The sequence below is a fragment of the Leptodactylus fuscus genome, chromosome 4 (assembly GCF_031893055.1).
Source record: "Leptodactylus fuscus isolate aLepFus1 chromosome 4, aLepFus1.hap2, whole genome shotgun sequence".
NCBI lineage: Eukaryota > Metazoa > Chordata > Amphibia > Anura > Leptodactylidae > Leptodactylus > Leptodactylus fuscus.
The window spans coordinates 134829368-134848767 of NC_134268.1; the positions used below are offsets into that span (position 1 = coordinate 134829368).

A 19400-nucleotide genomic window follows, 5' to 3' on the forward strand; every position below is an offset into this window, starting at 1 on the left:
TCCAAACTGAATTGGGTCACCGCAACATGAGGAACTGTATTGCGGGGTCAAGACATTAGAAAGGTTGAGAACCACTGCTTTATAACCTTTTTCCCGGACAGGGTACAGCTGAGGTTCGTCCCGGGATTCTTGCCAAAGGTACCTACACTTCAGAATATCAACCAGGTAATTTCCTTACTGGCCTTTTTCCCTCCCCCACTTCCGAGTGAGAAGAGAAGATGCACAAGCTGGACTTGGTCAGAGCACTGCGGATCTATCTAGACCGTACAGCCTCCTTCCGGAGATCAGAAAATCTGCTGATCAATGTGTTTGGCCACAACAGAGGTGTCAAAGCATCGAAAGTGACTCTGTCAAGATGGATCAAGGAGGCCATCACCTGCTCCCTGCGTGCTCAAGACCTTCCGGTACCCGGGTTTGTCCGTGCCCATGCCACCAGAGCAGTGGCGACGTCCTGGGCAGAAAGGCATTCCCTTTCTTTGGAACAGATATGTGCCGCTGCTTCCTGGAGTACACAGTTAACCTTCGCCAGGCACTAAAGGCTGGATTGGCGTGCGGCGGATTCCACAGCATTTGGACAATCTGTCTTGGCCTCAGCCTGCTAGGATCACCCACCCTAGGGTAATAGCAATACTTGCTAAATCCCCAGTTGTGCTGCTGGTTGGGAATGGAAGATTATGAATGATAATCTGTTTTCCCTTAGCCCAAACAGCAGCACAAGGCTCCCTCCCAAATCCTTGTTATTGCATATTTTGTAATTTGTATACTTTGGTACTAACACAGGGGGGAGGAGGTCTTGCGGCCTCTTATAGGGGGTTAAAGCTGTTAGTTAATTAAAAGTTCCACCTGTCCTAACAGCTCACAGGGGCAGAAATACCCCAGTTGTGCTGCTGTTTGGGCTAAGGGAAAACAGATTATCATTCATAATCTTCCATTGTTCCCTTGTGCACCCTTTGCTTGGCTTTATTCTACTTCTTGTTCCTTGTCTCATTGTTATTTACATGCAAACTACAACTAACAAATTATGACAAACTACATTTCCTATCTGTGTACTCAGTGTGCTTCTGCATTCTCCACTCTCCCCTGCAATGAAATCACAGGTAGTAAATTACTTCCACATCCGCCATAATGTTTCCAAGCTTACTCCCCCACACACCCCTGTGTGCAGCATGCAACACGACACAGCAGCATGTGACCACAGATGTGGGAGATTTTTTTTTACCTGAGTATGGATGATTATTCACAATTGATAAAAGAAGAAAACTACCTTTTGCTGTTTTTGACACGTTAGAAAATTCTTCTTCATGTAAATCTTCAAATTTCGAGTTACTCTCCAAAAAATAACTAATTGATGCTAAAGCTGTATCTTTTACTGGCTGTAGTAGTTTTGTCAAGGATTCGATATCTTCTTTCCTTACTTTTAGAAAAAGCGATTCCATGTCTTTCATATTGGCCCGAAGTTGCTGATGAAGAAAAATAAACATTTTTTAGATTTAATTTTCTAAATAAGCCCAAGTCAGCATATATTTGTGTGATAAAGGTCATCCAATTGGAGTCCAGCATACTGCTCACCAGTGTAAAAAGATATGTCAAATACTGAGAATCCATATAATACAACCGGATTACCCATACCTGTGGTGTTGGAGCAAGTGGGAGTGGTGGCATGTGCAGAACATTTCAGCTATTTAACAGTTCCATGATACTATAGGGCAAGCCTAATGGCAGTCACATGACCACATTCAAATACAAATGTGCAGGAGGATCCAGATCTCCAAGGATAAGGCACATCACTATATTTTATACTGGCATAACATAATAAGTGCCATAATAAGTAATATAGAAGTAAACGAAGGACAAAAAAATATTAGAAATATATCTTATAATTGATTAATACGGCCTGTGGGGAAGGTAGCTCTCGTGGAAGCAGTGGTGTGACCCAAACAGTCAAGAAGGGACACAAAATGTGCAGCAAACTGTTTTATTTAGAAAAACAGAAAAATAAATAAATCTTCACTTCAGGCACAAATGAGCAAAAAACAAAATACAACCTTAACTTCAGGCAAAAATAAAACAAATTCCTGCTCGTCCAAGCAACTAACTAAATAGAAGTAATAACCTAACTATATGTGTGGCTTACTATCAGCTACATGAAAAAATAAGCACAATATTTGTCTCACCGGACTCAGGGTTATAGGACAGACCCAGCTACTTCCTCTGTTCCTGGGTCTGCCCTGAAGTGCCTTCGGACCCACACCTGGGGCTGAAACCTATTCCAGACACGCACTGGGCCACACATAGGTCAGAAATCTGGGGCTAATATAGCAGGACTCCAGCACTTTTCCTGTCACCTTCTCACAGGCCATATTAGTACAAAAAATATACAGATACTCTAACTTACTCAAGAGGAGAGAATTACTATAGACTCACTCTGGTAATCACCAACAATTAAAAAAAAACCAAAAAAAAAAAAACACGTCACCAGGTGCAAACCCCATATGGGGATGCCACTGAAGGGATATGGGTGTACAGGGAACAATATCCATAGCCATGGACATTGCTTTACCCTACTTCACCTCTTTAATGTCAATATATAACTGTAGTGAGTGAACTGCTATTATGAAAAATGTACTGTGTGTACAATGGCCAAGAAACCACCCACATATGTATATAAAAATAGTCATCTGTCCCAACAATTCCAACACCATGCAAGCAAAAAGATGTATATCCTTCTAAAAAAATCTATTATTATAAATCAAAAAAGGTATAATAATCAGGACGATAGACTGATTCCTGCTGATGACCTCACAGTAGTGTAGATACCCATGGTGTCACATATCTAAAAAAAATAATTAAAAGATGTAAAAATATATAAACTACAATAGTACGTAACATTTCCCATATCCTATCGGGAAGGGGAAAGATGCACGATCACATCGAGCAGGCATGCAGCATTATAATACACTTCCTATCTTGAAATCCACTGGATATATGAAACTGTCACTCTTTCTGAATATTGAACATCCAATTACATCGGTGATATATTCTGCCCAAAATCCATAAGAGCCTTGTTAACTCACTATTGTGTCTGGTGCTGGGTCTGTGTTAGCCAATATTGCTACTTATTTTGATAAAACACTTAGCTTCTTTGCGGTTGGGGGCAGTTTTTATATAAATAATACCATGAGTTTCATTTTAAAATTTTGAGAAGTTACAATAAGTTCCCCAGATGAATACTATTTGGGGTTCTTTGATGTGATTTCACTCTACACTTCAATCATCCAAGAACATGGGTTTGCAGCAGTTGGGAAGAAATTACGTTTCTGCTTATACATTGTGATTTTCAGAATTTATTCTCTTTCTGCTTGAGCTGGGGCTCACAAATAATTATTTCTTGTTTGGTAAGGATTTGATTCTTCAGCTATGTGGGACCGTTTAGGGGCGCAAACATGGCACCCACGTATGCTAATATTTATTTGAACAGTTACAAAGTCCACAGCCGGCTCTAGGCAAATATGCAAAAACAGATCATCAGAGTGCACGGACACAGCCTCCCGGACTGAGGACAGTACATGAAGCAGACAAATAAAGGATTTTGCGGTGACCGCAGACTTTGCCGGCGGCCAGCTGCTTAACCCCCTGCGTGTTGGCTGCGTCCATTCATTCCTATGGGTGCGTGCTATTCGAAACGGGAGTTTCGAATAGTACTCGCTCATCTCTACTTATGTAGCCTCGTATACAAAAAAAAAATTATCAGAATACAGTCGCCCCAAAATATAAGTTTTCATACAGTTATGAAATGTTATGTCTTTTGGAAGGAAGAGAGTAAAAATTAAAATCTAAAGAAGACTATGGCAGGAAGGGATTAAACTTACAAGAAATATGATTCGCTCTTATATGTAGTCTGCTGTCCCCTTAGACATACTTTGTGGTTCTACACTTAGACAGTCTGCTGCCCCAATAAACTTATAGTGTCCATGCCAACACACTGCCCTCTGCAGTGCTTTAATTCTTCTATTTGTCTCTCTTCAGTTCAGACCTGTGCGGTTTCCGTATAGCTAGACCATAGCTGAAAGTCTTCTTAGCTAGGTATCGACCAAGTAAATAGCAGGGAATGGAGGCTAGGGTGTTCACTTCAGAGATAGGTGTAAGACCTGCATCTATGACACATTTATCCTGTGTATATGCCATAAAAATATTTTGTGGGAAAACCCCTTTAAATCTATGCAAAAAGAGAGGCTGTAAAGTTTTAAAGGGGCTCTGTCATTGCTATTACACACCTACCTTTTGAATGTAAATTGCCTCTGTAGTTTTTTAATAAGTCTGTTTTTATTCATATGCCAATTAGCTTCTTCGTGCACCCTGGAAGTCTCACCGTGCACCATATTCTGTATATACAGCACAGGCTGCTGCTGACTCCTCCTCCCTGCTCTAATAAACAACACACAGCATAGAGAGGAGTGCTGGCTGACAACTTCCTGTGCACGGGGAAGCTAATTAGCATATGAATAAAAACAGACTTATTCAAACACTACTGAGGCAATTTACATACAAAATGTAGGCTTGGAATAGCCTTTCTAAAGGCTATGCAAGGATGTAATTAGTTAAAAATGACTTTTTCCAATGATAGAGCCTGTGATGAACCGACCCTCAATTCCATATTTTCAGCCATGTATGTATGGATGTATCTATGTATTGTATCAGTGTGGTGAACAGCCCAGCAGTTATGGATTTTCAGGGCCCATCTCATATACAGTGCCACATGCCATGTCTATTCACCCTTGCTAGTTATTCTGTTACAAGATGTGGGGGGCAGGTGTCAAATGTCCAAGTCTAATTAACTGTTGGAAGTGGCTGAACAACTTTGATCATTCTTTTTTTTTGCCCTGGCCAACTCCATTAGCATGCATATGCTAACTTTGTTATTCTTGGCAGGGGGCATCCTGGATTTGTGGATTCAGAGCCCCCTCTACCAATAGTCACTCAGACTATGTGGCACCACTCTCCACTTCAGAGATTTATGGTTTTATGATGATATTGCTCCAGGAGAATATGTTACCATTATCACGATAAATTCCTCAGGTGCGCAGTGGAAAGGCGCACGTTTCAAGGCCAAAAACAGTACGGCTGGGGGCCAAGGGAGGGCCCAGACACTCATTACCCAAAGGGGATTGTCATCCTTGGTGTCTACATGATGGAGACCTCGCTGTGAACCCCGTCATGCCCCTGGCTTGATAATATGTTCACCTGATGAGGAACTATGACCGTGTTATTTGGTTGCAAGGATGGAGGGCGGGTGTATAGCCCTGATGACATCACTCCAGGGAGGAGACCAGGGCAGATATATGGTCTCGCCTGGAGGGAAGCTCTCTCTCTCTTTCTCCTGCTCTGCCATCTTGGACACCATGTGAATAGGTTGTGCTCTCTGGCAGACTTCCCCCCCTGAGGGGGTAGGGGGACAAAAGGACTGGAAGCCATGTGCTGATTGGACTCTGATGGACTGATGACTAAAGGCAGCATGTGCTCTGGCCTGTTCTGGACTGTAATCTCTTGCCTTATGGATACCATGTGCTAGGACTAAAGAAGCCATGCCCTCTGGCCTGTCCTGAACTGTTCTGTGATGGGGCTGTGTGTTCCGCTATCCTGGATAGTATTGGATTGTAATCCTTACTGGATGTGGAAGTACCATGTGCTCTGGACTGTTCAACTGAGGAGGGAATGGAACTTCAAGTCCCTGTGGACTACTTAAGGACTTTAAGCAATGTGCCCTGGATTTCATGAGGAGAAACTCCAGTGACCCAAATGGGTATTATTCTTTTTTTTCTAATCTTTTATTCTTTTTCTCTTATCATACTGTACCATGCTTTTCTGTAACAATACAAGCTTGTAACCTGCTAATATATGTCTCTACGTATGGTGTCTAGTATCGACCCTCTTGGGTTAATAAATGTAAAAACTTTATAAAGATCATTTTGTATTATCCTATATGAGACCCGGTCACTCTCAGGGTGAGAGTGGACAGTAAAGGTAAGAAGGTGATCGCAGGTTTTCCCATGGCAAGGCCATGTGGCTAGGGTGGAGGCGAGATCGTTTCACATTGGGGCCAGCGGCTGGGCAAAGCGGTCCGGATTCTTCACAGAGCCCCTTTAAGAGTATATTTTCAAAATAGAGACCCCTTTAACAAGTCTTGAAATAATAATGATCTTAACAGCCCTTTAGGTTATTTGTAACAAATTTTTACAAAAATATCAAATTCAAAATACCCTAGTTTAATATCTCAAACATTTTAATTATATTTTAATATGCTTAGCATGATAACAAATATGGGTAATTAGTTTGGGTAAATATAAAAATTGATTACTTCTAATCAATGCTTGTGTAATTAGAATAGTTAAGTGGTACTGCATATATTTGTCTAAAACCTTCAGTTAAATGCTTCAAGTAAATATTGACTCAAGACTTTCTAATGCATTTGCAAGCATCTCATTTCAAACAAAAGTGTGCATAGAAGAACATTTCATATCACAAAAATTAATTTGTTTTCTCTGTAAACAAATAGAACATAAATCCTTGGCAAACATTTAGAGAGCTTACAGCAAGCACAGAATACATGTAATACAACCAATTAAGTATTATGCCTAGTTAATTAATTCAGATACTATGTTCTGACTGTAACTGGTGTAAAATGCTGTTGAGTAGAAAATTTAAAACCTCAATAGTGCTACATCTTACTGAGAGTAAAGCACAAGTTTCCTGACGCATGCGATAATATTTCCTCAACTAATTAAAATGATAAATATGCAGAGGTCAATGAGACATATCATCATCTGTGGTGGTCTGTATTGGACCTTTCCTACACCAGTCTTAATACTGGTTCAAGGCATGCCTGAATTAACAAGAACTGAAGTATTCATTTTGAAATCCCTGCTGCTGCCTGTGACCTCCTCTGCTTTCCTCTTTCGCCTTCAATGGGTCCTGCACCGCACATCATGTTGCAATGAAGTAATGTGCGCGCACAGAGGCCTCCTGGAAGCTGAAGAGGAAGACTGCATTGAGCAGGAGCTGATAGGGGCAAGTAAATAGGGGCTGTTACCAAAACCCCTCATTGCTTTTGAAACAAAAATAAAAAAAAATCAGCGGGGTCCAATAGGAAAGGGCTCACCAAACAATTCACCGTTATCATAGTGGCGCAGTCTGAGCCTGCCACAGGCACAAGAGCTGTGACAAGCACAGGAGCATTACTTCCACGTCTCGGCTTTATTACACAGCCGAGTTCAAAAAACCACCTTAAAGTTAAAGAGGACCTTTCATGTTCTTGGGCACATGCGGTTTTATATACCACTAGAGAGTAGACAGTAGAGAGTAGACAGTGCGCTGAATTCAGGTGGATTTTGAGTTGGATTCTGCGTCAAAATCCGCCTGCAAAATAATCCGTGTGAACACACCCTTTGTCCTGTTCTCCTCCACAGGTCTTACCCTGGTGTTTCTAATCCGTGTTGATGCTGTGGTTCAAAGAATTGTATGCACTTTCTGGTGAGAAATGTAAATAAAAATGAAATAATGTACAGAAGTATCAAATAATGGAAAAACTTGGGGGAAAAGAAGGGGATGGAGAGGGGGGAGGGAAGGGGGAGGGGAGGGAAGGGAGATGGGCACAAAACAGATAAACGCTCTGGCGCAGCAGAGCTGAGGAACAAACCATAGAACCTTAGAACATATGAATAACAATAGACAGAGGAAATAAGGAAGAATTTAACAAACAAACCACACAGGGGGACATTACACAGGGGACACAGAAGGAAAGAGGGAACGGAAGTCGGCAGAATAATAAAAATGGTTCCAAAGGAGCCAGGTTTGTTGATGCGTGGTATCATCCTGACGGAGCTCAGCCACCAGGGTTTCCATAGTTTGCAAGGCAAGAACCTCATTCAGCCAACAAATGAGCGAGGGAGCGGTCGTGGACTTCCATAGCCTGGGAATGACAGAGCGAGCTGCCACCAATAAAAATCCAAGAAGTCTACGGGTGGGTTTACGGAACATCCGGGAGAATAGTGAAAGAAGCAGCGGGGCTGGGTCATCTTCCAGATCAATCCCCGTCACCTGCCGAATAACCTGTCTGACCCCAGTCCAAAAGGGACGAAGGAGAGGACAACCCCACCAAATGTGGGCCATCGTGCCGCGGTCGGAGAGACATCTCCAGCATCTATCAGAGGTGGAGGGATAAATATCATGTAGGAGGGCCGGAACCCTATACCATCTGGAAAGTATCTTAAAGTTGGTCTCCTGCGCCCTACATGATATGGAGAAAGTATGACACGCACGAAAGGCCGATGACCACGTACCTGGGGGGAACGAGACCAACTTGTCAGTTTTTGGATAGTTTCTGCATAAATCTCTTTGCACCATGTAAGAATAACCTTCATCTGCCTCCAACCTTCATAGATCTTTTGCTTAAGGATCAGGTTAAGGGAGGATGGTGGCTACACCATGAGATTCTCTCCTGGCCATAGTGGCAATGAAGTATCCTTTGCCTTATGAAGATGGTCTTTCTATGGAAGGCACAGTTCTTATTTTTGCAGCATAAAAGAAAGTGGTCAGTTAGAAACTCTATATACTTAGCCGAAGTAATTTTTACACCTTCAGGGACCCTAAAGGGGCCGATCAGCTAATGCACCATGATTTCAGCCCAAAACATAACTCTGCCACCTCCTTGCTGACGTTGCTGATTGTTGGGACATGGTGGTCATCCACTACATCCCGTCTATAAGGACCTGTGGGTGGTTTAGCGTCCCAAATCAACCTAACGTTACCTTTAACGGAGTTATCCAGTTTAAAAAAAAATATGAGGCAAATAACAGAATTTATATCTGCAAAACACTTCCTCATATATATCTAGTTTAAATTCAGCACTGTTTCTCTGATTTACTTTCAAGGCATTAACCACAACTGTGATGTTTCATTTGCAAGCTCAATACCCTCCCCCTGTGAGCAGTTCAACCACCATACGTAACGTAACGTCACAGCAGCACATAACCTCCTTGCCCCTTGAAGCCCATTGGAGTGATTAATTGCTTGGTGAAATATGCGGAGAACAGCAATCCTGCAAAGACTTAAGTGAGACACAAAACAAACACGGACACAACAGATCCTTTAGAAGGAGGGAAATTTGTGGAGGAGGACTTAAAGCTCACTCTGAGAGCCATCTTTAATGTGATTCTGGGGTAATCCCCTGGCCATTACAGTAAACTAATTATAGTGCATAGGGTCCTTCACCCAAAGGGACTAACTTCTACCCCACATTATGTAATCTGTTGCATGGAAGCCATGAAGGCCCAGGCATGCATCAAACAGGACTTTGACATGGTCCCTATCCAGTTATGCCAGAATCTCTCCTTGATTAAACTCCAGAAATGAAAAAAACCTTGCAGCCTCTAATGCCTGTTTTGCAGGAGCACCAACTACTCTATCGCTGGGGCTTCCCATTTGCTCTCACAGTTTGTAAAGATGGTAGCTCAGCTACTTTGAGAACATTTGTAGACATTCAAATACAACTTTTTTTCTCCTCATTGCATATTCCTTAGTCTCCCCTGCTGCATTGGGAGGCCTGTGCCCCCTTTTCATCACTTCCACCTATCTGGCAACTGGTCGCCTAGAAAAAGAGATGTATCCCTTCAATTGTCTATGCTTCATCGCCCAGGCCTTCTCACCCGCCACATCATGCTTTCCTTCGCAGGATCTTGAGAGTACCCACTACTTCTATTCTGTATTCCTGATTATGGAGCTTGTTTCTGCTCTCACCAGTTTCACAGTTCTCTCTTTCACATGTTTTTTTTTTCATATTGCCAGCTCTGTTCTTTTATTTGCACGTTTACCATATGCTACTTGCAGGGGGAACCGTTGGAAGTGGTGCATCACTGGAGCCAGTTGGTCCTGATTCTTCTTTGTTGGTCTTCCACGGCCTTGTACCCTGCTATTTGAGGGTGTTTAGCCGTGCTTTTTACAGAAGCCTTGTGTTGCTCATTTACACACTTAACTGTTGTTTTTTTCCTAACCCTTGCCGGGAGATGTACTCGCTGAGTTTAAAGAATGTTTTACTGTTGTGCTGTTCATGTTAGTGTGTGTCTTATTAACTCCCTCCCCTATCTCTTTCCTCATCTTGCTGCACTCTAATCTTGCCTTCAAGCTTCTCTAGTTCCTGGGATCTGTTGATTGCCTCCAGGGATCTTCGAGACTCCTCATCGCTTCGATCTGCGAGGTGAGCTGACTGTCTGCTATCCTTCTTTTACATTTATTCCACATGGAATAAATAAAATAGTCTCTTTAAAGGTGAAGGGTTTCAACTTCAATGCCAAGCATAGACTGGCTATTGCAGAAATCTTGTGCTCTGAAGGCAGATAGTCTTTCTGCAAAAGACCCATTTTGATCCCTTGTGCTGTTTTAATTTTGCAATATGGAACTTATTTGAGGAAAAGAGCAAGAACTGCTATCCTTGTCTACTTCTCTTGCCCATTGGTGGTATCCTAGACCCTGGTGGCAGATTTGTTACACCCCATGGTAAGAGGGTATGCCTATTACCTTGCATAATGTTTATATCCCTAATACCGCTGAACCTGATTTCCTTGCCTGGATCCTTAATAAAGTGTCTAAACTCCTCCCTACACTTATAATCCTGGCTGGTATTTTTAACAGGGATTTCTCGGACAGGTAGGACCGTAGGTCTTTGCATTATGTCGAATCCAGCAGAGAAGCTTATTGTAAGGATTGGAGTCAGGGTCAGGCAGTGCAAAGTGACACAGCTGGGAAAGCAACACTGTGCAACTAATGACAAAAGGGGTCGTAGGCCCTGCGGCTATGACTATGCTGTAGTATCTGAGATGAGGCAGACCCATGCACTTCCTAATTGAAGTGCGCCTACCACGACTCCTTACGCTTCTATCCCGGCAGGTAGGATAAGGGGAGAGGAGGCCCTGAAAGTCCTAGGGTCTGGAGTCACAGGGGTCACACCTAAACAGAAAGCACAGTGTAACTGCAATGCAAAACAAAAGACTAAACAGCATGGAACCAGGGAGGACCACAAGTCCCAGCAAGATACAGAAGAGAAGGCGAGGTCAGACGAGCAAGAGGTCGAGCCAGGAGATATAATAAAGGTACTGAATCAAAAGACAAGGGATAGTCAAAAATACAAGCCGGGTCAAAAAAACCCCAAGAAACATATGGAATACAAACAGACAGGGAATAAGACTGAGCAGGGGGACCAGGAAACCCAAAGTGAATGGCTGGCAAGGATCCATGCTTGGGTGGGGTTTAAATAGCAGCAGAGAACACACCTGATGGCAAACGGCATGGAGACTGAAGGCAAGGAAAAGATTAACCCTTAATGACCTAAGCACACCCAATAGAACTCCTAACACGTCTCCCAGGGAGACGCCGCGCAGCAAGGAGACCGCGGCGACTCCGTATCCTGACAGTACCCCCCCTTTGAGGAGGGGCCTCCGGACCCTCAAGAGGACCCCCTGGCTTAGTAGGGTAAGAACGGTAAAACTTCTCCACCAATCTAGGAGCGTGAAGGTCTCTGGCTGCCACCCAAACACGCTCCTCTGGTCCATACCCTTCCAATGTATGAGGAACTGAAGGGAATTCCGCACTCTGCGTGAATCAATGACCCGTTCCACCTCATACTCTAGTTCCCCCTGAACGATCACTGGTTCAGGTGGGGAACGAGTGACCATTGCCGGAACATACTTTTTGAGTAGGGACTTATGAAAAACTGGGTGAATATGGAGGGACCTAGGAAGTGATAATTTGAATGACACAGGGTTGATTATTTCAGAAATGGGATATGGACCAATAAAACGCGGGGCAAATTTAGTAGATGGAACACGAAGTTGGAGATTTTTAGTGGATAACCAGACCTTGTCACCCACCACAAAGTCAGGTCCAGGGCGGCGCTTTCTGTTGGCGAAATTTACTTGATTAGCCTGGGCTTTTCTCAGTGATGCCAGGCTTTCAGCCCATACAGTACAGAGAGATTTAGCAACGTCCTCTACTGAGGAAAAGGCGAATTTATTGCCTGTTCCGGAGGAGAATCTGGGGTGAAAACCATAGTTAATGTGGAAAGGAGACGACCGAGTCGAGGAGTTGACATGATTATTTAGTGCAAATTCAGCCATGGGCAAATATTCACTCCATTTATCTTGGCAATCAGACACAAAGCACCTCAAATACTGTTCCAAAGATTGATTCAATCTCTGTGTTTGACCGTTAGTCTCTGGGTGAAAGGCTGAGGAAAAAGAAAGAGAGACTCCCAACCTGTTACAAAAGGCTTTCCAAAACCTGGACACAAACTGTACGCCCCTGTCCGACACCACATTTGAAGGAATACCATGTAGACGTAAAATGTGGCGGATAAACAACCAGGCCAACAATTTAGCTGAAGGCAATTTTTTCAAGGCAACAAAGTGGGACATCTTAGAAAAACGATCTACTACAACCCAAATTACCGATTTCCCTTTAGAGGACGGGAGATCGGTAATAAAATCCATGGAGATGTGTGACCAGGGTCGATTGGGTAGCGGGCGTGGATGTAAAAGACCCGCTGGAAGTTCATGGGGCACCTTAGATCTGGCACAGGTCTCGCAAGAATGAACAAAATTTTTAACATCTCGTTGCCAAGATGGCCACCAATACGTTCGTGATAACAGATTCCCAGTACCAGCAATGCCTGGATGACCTGCCAGAACAGAGGAGTGGATCTCCTCTAAGAGCTCCAAGCGGAGGTGACTAGGGACAAACAATTTACCTGGTGGTAGCGCACTAGGGGCAGCATCCTGAGTGTTGAGAATACGGGTTTCAAGATCCGAGGTCAAAACTGCCACTACCAACCCAGGAGCAAGTATATTTTCAGGTTCCCCATCAGAACTACCACTAAGACCAAAACTTCTGGACAAGGCATCTGCTTTAGTATTCTTTGAGCTGGGACGGTAGGTAATTACAAAGTGAAACCTAGTGAAAAATAGAGCCCACCTGGCTTGACGGGGATTTAATCTTTTTGCCTTGTCTAAATATAATAAGTTTTTGTGGTCAGTTAGTACAGTAATTTTATGTCTGGCCCCCTTCAGGAAGTGTCTCCACTCTTCAAAGGCCCACTTAATTGCCAGAAGCTCTCTATTGCCAACATCATAATTGGCCTCAGTAGTGGAGAACCTCCTGGAAAAGTAGGCGATAGGTTGGAGGTTGGTAAATGGTTCAGTGCCCTGAGACAGGACGGCTCCTACACCTACTTCTGAAGCGTCAACCTCTACAATAAAGGGCAATTCTGGATCAGGATGGACCAGGACTGGGGCAGAAGTAAAGAGTTGTTTCAAGGTGGCGAACACTACCTCCGTCTCTGGTGTCCAGGAGGCAGGATCCGCCCCCTTTTTGGTCAAATCGGTGAGAGGTTTAACAATGGAAGAAAAATTTCGGATAAATTTTCGGTAATAGTTGGCGAAACCTAGAAACCTCTGAACTTCTTTTAAGGTAGTAGGTTTCTCCCATTCAAGTACTGCAGATACCTTTCTGGGATCCATACCAATGGTACCAGGAGTAAGGATGTATCCCAAAAAACCTATCTCCTGGACTCCAAATTGACACTTGGATAACTTAGCACAGAGGTGGTTTTGACGTAGCCTAAGAAGAACCTCTTTTACATGTTGCTGATGTGACTCCCAGTCCGGTGAGAATATGAGGATGTCATCTAAATAAATTACTAGATATCTACCTAACAGATCCCTAAAAATGTCATTCACAAAACGTTGAAATACCGCCGGAGCATTGCTCAAACCAAAAGGCATAACTAGGTATTCAAAATGACCTTCCGGGGTATTAAATGCGGTTTTCCACTCATCCCTGTCTCTTATCCGAATCAAGTTGTAAGCTCCACGGAGGTCAATTTTAGAAAACCACCGAGCCCCCACCACCTGGTTAAAAAGATCCGGGATGAATGGCAGAGGATGTTGGTCTTTGACCGTAATTTTATTCAATTCCCTGTAGTCAATACAAGGTCGGAGACCACCTTCTTTTTTTTTCAACAAAGAAAAACCCCGCCCCCACAGGAGAAACTGAAGGTCGGATATGTCCTTTAGATAGGCTCTCTTTAATGTACTGGCGCATGGACTTGCGCTCTGTAGCTGAAAGGTTAAAAATGCGACCTTTGGGTAGTTTAGCTCCAGGAACCAAATCAATTGCGCAGTCATAAGGTCGATGTGGATGTGGTCGCACTGAGCTCGTCAAAGACGTCTTTGAACTCGGTAATAAATTCCGGAATTTTGATATCATTTTTGATAGTACAAATAGTATTAATATGAGAAGTACAGGAATCTCCCCATCTAACCAACTCCGAAGTTTCCCAATTAAAGACTGGATTATGTACACGCAACCAGGGTAAACCATGAATAACGTCTGCAGCCAGTTTTTTCATAACAAAAAATGACACTTTTTCAACATGTAAACTGCCCACAAAAAACTGCACCTCAGCAGTACGGGCTAAGATTTTCCCTTCAGACAAAGGGGTTAGATCTGCTCCAGATACCTGAAATGGGTGTTGCAAGGGAATTAATTCAATTCCTAGAACTTGCGCCACCACTTCATGGATGAAGTTCATGGCGGCACCTGAATCCACCATCGCCTGACACGCAAAAGTTTTATTACCATTAACAAGAATAGCAGGGAGTAAACATTTCTCAATATTATTAGGAGGTACCTGTGTGCCTGAGTGACCCCCCCAGAAATCACTCAGGCATTGGCGTTTCCCGGCGGTGGTTTAGGTCTGGTTGGACAGTTTCTCAGGATATGTCCAGGCTTGCCGCAATACAGACACAGAGCGTTTTCTAGGCGATACTTTCTCCTGGAGGCGGATGTGGACCCCAATATCATTGGTTCTTCTTCAGGAATAGAACAAGAGGTAGGGACAGCAGAAGGAGGTATAGGTTCCGAAAGGACAGACCAGGATTTAGCTGAGGACCCAGGTTTGCTTAATTTCTCTCTACGCCTTTCCCTAAGCCTCCTATCAATAGAAATAGCCAAGGACATAAAGTCTCCTAGATTTTCAGGGACTGGATTACTTACTAGAGCATCTTTTACAGAATCAGATAAGCCTTGTCTAAAAAGGGTTAACAAAGGCCTGTCTGTCCACCCTGACTGAGAGCTCCACTGACGAAAGTCCGTACAATAGTCCTCGGCAGTTCTAACTCCCTGCTGAATAGACAACAGATGGGACTCGGCCAAGGCAACTCTATTAGGGTCATCATAAATCTGACCTAATGTTTGAAAAAAACTTATTTAATGAATTCCATTCAGGAGCTCCAGCAGGTAGAGCCAAGGCCCAGTCTTGTGGTGACCCTCGTAGAAGGGACACCACCAGCGCCACCTGCTCTGCTTCAGAAGAAAGGAAATTAAAACGAAAAAATAAATGGCAAGATTCCCGAAATGTTCGGAATCTGTCTGGTTTACAGTCAAAACGGTCAGGCAAGAGCATTTTAGGATCCTGACGGGTATTCAATATGGGAAAAACTGGTGTTTGAATAGAAGAACCTGCAGCGGCTGATGCTGGATCAGGCAAAGCATCCAGACGCTGCGAGACTTGGTTAATTATCCCAGCCATGCCCTGCACCTGCCTTGACAGTTCGTCCAGGCGGTCAGTTACGGAGTGTTCGGCATCCATACTAAACCGCCGGGCGGCCTGTCTAGGGTAATGGCCAGCCATTATGTAAGGATTGGAGTCAGGGTCAGGCAGTGCAAAGTGACACAGCTGGGAAAGCAACACTGTGCAACTAATGACAAAAGGGGTCGTAGGCCCTGCGGCTATGACTATGCTGTAGTATCTGAGATGAGGCAGACCCATGCACTTCCTAATTGAAGTGCGCCTACCACGACTCCTTACGCTTCTATCCCGGCGGCTAGGATAAGGGGAGAGGAGGCCCTGAAAGTCCTAGGGTCTGGAGTCACACCTAAACAGAAAGCACAGTGTAACTGCAATGCAAAACAAAAGACTAAACAGCATGGAACCAGGGAGGACCACAAGTCCCAGCAAGATACAGAAGAGAAGGCGAGGTCAGATGAGCAAGAGGTCGAGCCAGGAGATATAATAAAGGTACCGAATCAAAAGACAAGGGATAGTCAAAAATACAAGCCGGGTCAAAAAAAAAACAAACCAAGAAACATATGGAATACAAACAGACAGGGAATAAGACTGAGCAGGGGGACCAGGAAACCCAAAGTGAATGGCTGGCAAGGATCCATGCTTGGGTGGGGTTTAAATAGCAGCAGAGAACACACCTGATGGCAAACGGCATGGAGACTGAAGGCAAGGAAAAGATTAACCCTTAATGACCTAAGCACACCCAATAGAACTCCTAACACGTCTCCCAGGGAAACGCCGCGCAGCAAGGAGACCGCGGCGACTCCGTATCCTGACACTTATCAGCTGACTTCTTCCGCCTTATTATAAGGTATTCCTTATATGATCTCTGGCGGATAAACCATCCATCTGACAAATCCTATATGTTCTTCTCTCCTCCTAATCAGGTCCACACGTGAATCTTTCTTTGAGAATGCTCCTGGTTTGCGCCTCCTCCATGGGACCTCCATGGATTCTATTACCTCGTCTGATCACACACCTGTTCCTGTTCTGAGAGATCTGGCTATCTGCAATGTGACCACTAGAGTCACTGGCTGCTTAATGAGGGCCTTCTTCGGTGGGCGCAGACACAGGAGTGACTTCGAATCCATTTGAAATCCTTCTTGAACTTAAAGGGATTCTATCATTAGAATCCATTATTTTACTACTAAACACATAGGAATAGCCTTAAGAAAGGCTATTCTTCTCCTACCTTTAGAAGACTTCTCGGTAGATATTCCTGGTTTTCATCGTTATGTAAATGAGTTTTCTCGCAGCACTTGGGGCATTCCCCTGCGCTCAAACAGTACTGGGGCATCCACTGTGCTGCTTGAAAACACTCCAGCAATGCCTCTATCTTCTTCTCCGGAACATCTCTTCTCTCATGCTCTCATCGCATAATCATCCAAAAGCGCCGACTGTTCATGTTTGTCGGCCATTTTCCTGTGGCCTCTCCCGATCTCCATTTCTCAGGAACGGCAGTGCGGATAAGAATAATAAAGGCAAGAGAAGAATAGCCTTTCTTAAGGCTATTCCTACGTGTATTTAGTTAAAAAAAAAAAGAGTATTCTAATGATAGAATCCCTTTAATGATGAGGTGGAATAGCTCATAAAAGACCTTCCCAATAGGAAATTGCCAGACCCCAATAGTTTTAACCACCTATACCATAAAGTATTTGCAGATTATATCCTGTCTGCTCCCTTTCCTTAATGCTTTCACGTGTGGAACGCCTATCCACGGCTATATGTCACACTCCTTCCTCACCCTTTATCTCCGAAACCTGGGAGGGATCACATAGATTGTAAGAATTTTACACCAATTGCACTTTTAAACACTGACCTCAAACTGTTTAGCTAGATTCTGGCCTCTAAGCTCAACCCTTGTCTTCCCTTCTCCAATACATAAGGATTAGGTAGTTTTCATGCCTTGCTGACAGGGTGGCGATAATGCCCATGAACAATCGATCTGATAGATATTCACCTCTAGAGCTCAGTATGGATGCAGAAAAAGTCTTTGATTGCCTCACGTGGCACTTTGTTTGCAACACTGTAGACCTTTGTTCTCAGTAGTCCTTTCTAACAGCAATCAGGGGCCTCTACTCCACCTCCACCGTAAAACTTCTTCATGCCTCCTCCTGCACGTTTACCCTACATAATGGCACTCGTCAAGGCTGCCCTCTATCGCCACTCCTCTTTGTTATGCACAGAGAACCTTTAGCTGGTGCTGATTACACCCTGACATTAGTGGGGAAAAGATACAGGGTAGAGAGTTTAAGCTTTCCCTCTTTGTGGATAATATCCTGTTAACCTTGACTAATCTGCATGTAACTCTCAATCTAGGTATAAAATTAATGCTACTAAGTCCGAGGCCCTGCCCATACAGATTTCCCTTTCACGACTCCGGGCCTTGTTTCCTTATAAATAGTAGGAGCATTCCCTAAAATATGTAGGCATCTCTAGTCGGAGGGGAGGAAGTACTAAGGTCGAAGGACATGAGGCAAGGTGTCTTAGTGGCTAGGCCATGAGCTAGTTTAGTCTGAGAGCATTTAATTTATGTACCTTGAAGCAAGTGCCAAAGTAAAGCAACATATTGCAGCTAAACACACTAAAGTACAGGTTTGTTCATTTGAACGTGGCTAGATAGATTTGTATGGGTTTATACAACAAAAAGATCAGGCTATGTGAGGGCAGAGGATGTCCCACACAAGGCTTGCTTACTGCAGAACACTCAGTTCTGTGTTAAGCCAAACGTCATATCTGCCTGAGAAGAATTAGCTGTGAACAAAAACATCATGGACAAGGATCACAATGAAATGGAAGTTTAGTCAGGTTGCTGAGTCCTATACTTTCCAAATATATGTACAAATATTTGACCAAACATTAAATATTTTACTTACCTGCACTGTACGTCCAGCATTGATATGCTCCTTATGCAACTGTTCCCATGATTTACACCTTCGATACTAAAACAGCAAAAGAAAATAATTCAGGTTGCAATATACGTGACTTGACTAGTTAATTGGCCTAAAAAAACATCAAGTTCAACCTGAGACCAATTGGTCATAGAGACGGGATAGAATGTAAGCCCCTTATTACACAGATATTTGTTCACATATCAAGACCTTAGAAGAAATATTTACCACCACAAGAATTGTCTTTTGCCTATCGCTGCTCTGGGAAGTGTTGGTCTTACACAAATCGTTCTGTGCCTGTGGTTGTCACAGCTGTTGTCTCAGGATTATATTGAGAATACATCTATTAAATCTACTGAATTGACAATTCACAATTGTCAATTGTGGGATAAGAGTGCTTTCACTTTCCCTACCACAATCCCTGCAACTGAAGCATTGTTGATGTGGTTAAACAGGATGTCTTGAAATTACGTTCATCTAAACAAAACATGAGATGAACATCCTAATATGACACAGGATGAGATCTTTGTCTTGTGTGAGCTGTCCCATGATGGTGATTCTATCAACAAGGCCACTAATAAGGGTGGTGCTGTCATTGTCATCATACTTGGCTGAGATTGAACACCAGGTTGGTCATACTGATGTATATGGTATATTGGCTGGTGAGCTGAGATTTAATTTACAGAGGAAGATCCAAACAGTACTGGATTCCGCATTGCAAAGAAAACCTATAGAGGATTTATATATATTCCTAAAGACAGAATCTCCAGTTACATCAGTCATATATGTGTGACCTAAGATTCATAAGAACTTACAGTCAATACCAGGTGCACCGATAG

The 19400-nt window shown here is 43.4% G+C and overlaps 1 protein-coding gene across 1 annotated transcript in view; it reads right to left on the reverse strand.

Moving 5' to 3' along the window:
* The window catches only part of STX17 (syntaxin 17), a 55104-nt gene that overhangs the window by 13533 nt on the left and 22171 nt on the right, over positions 1-19400 (reverse strand). Inside the window, exons 3-4 of the mRNA XM_075271160.1 lie at positions 18547-18612; positions 1265-1460 (exon numbers count right to left, since the gene is read on the reverse strand). Of these exons, the coding sequence (XP_075127261.1) occupies positions 1265-1460; positions 18547-18612 (262 nt within the window). The remainder of the gene's footprint in view (positions 1-1264; positions 1461-18546; positions 18613-19400) is intronic.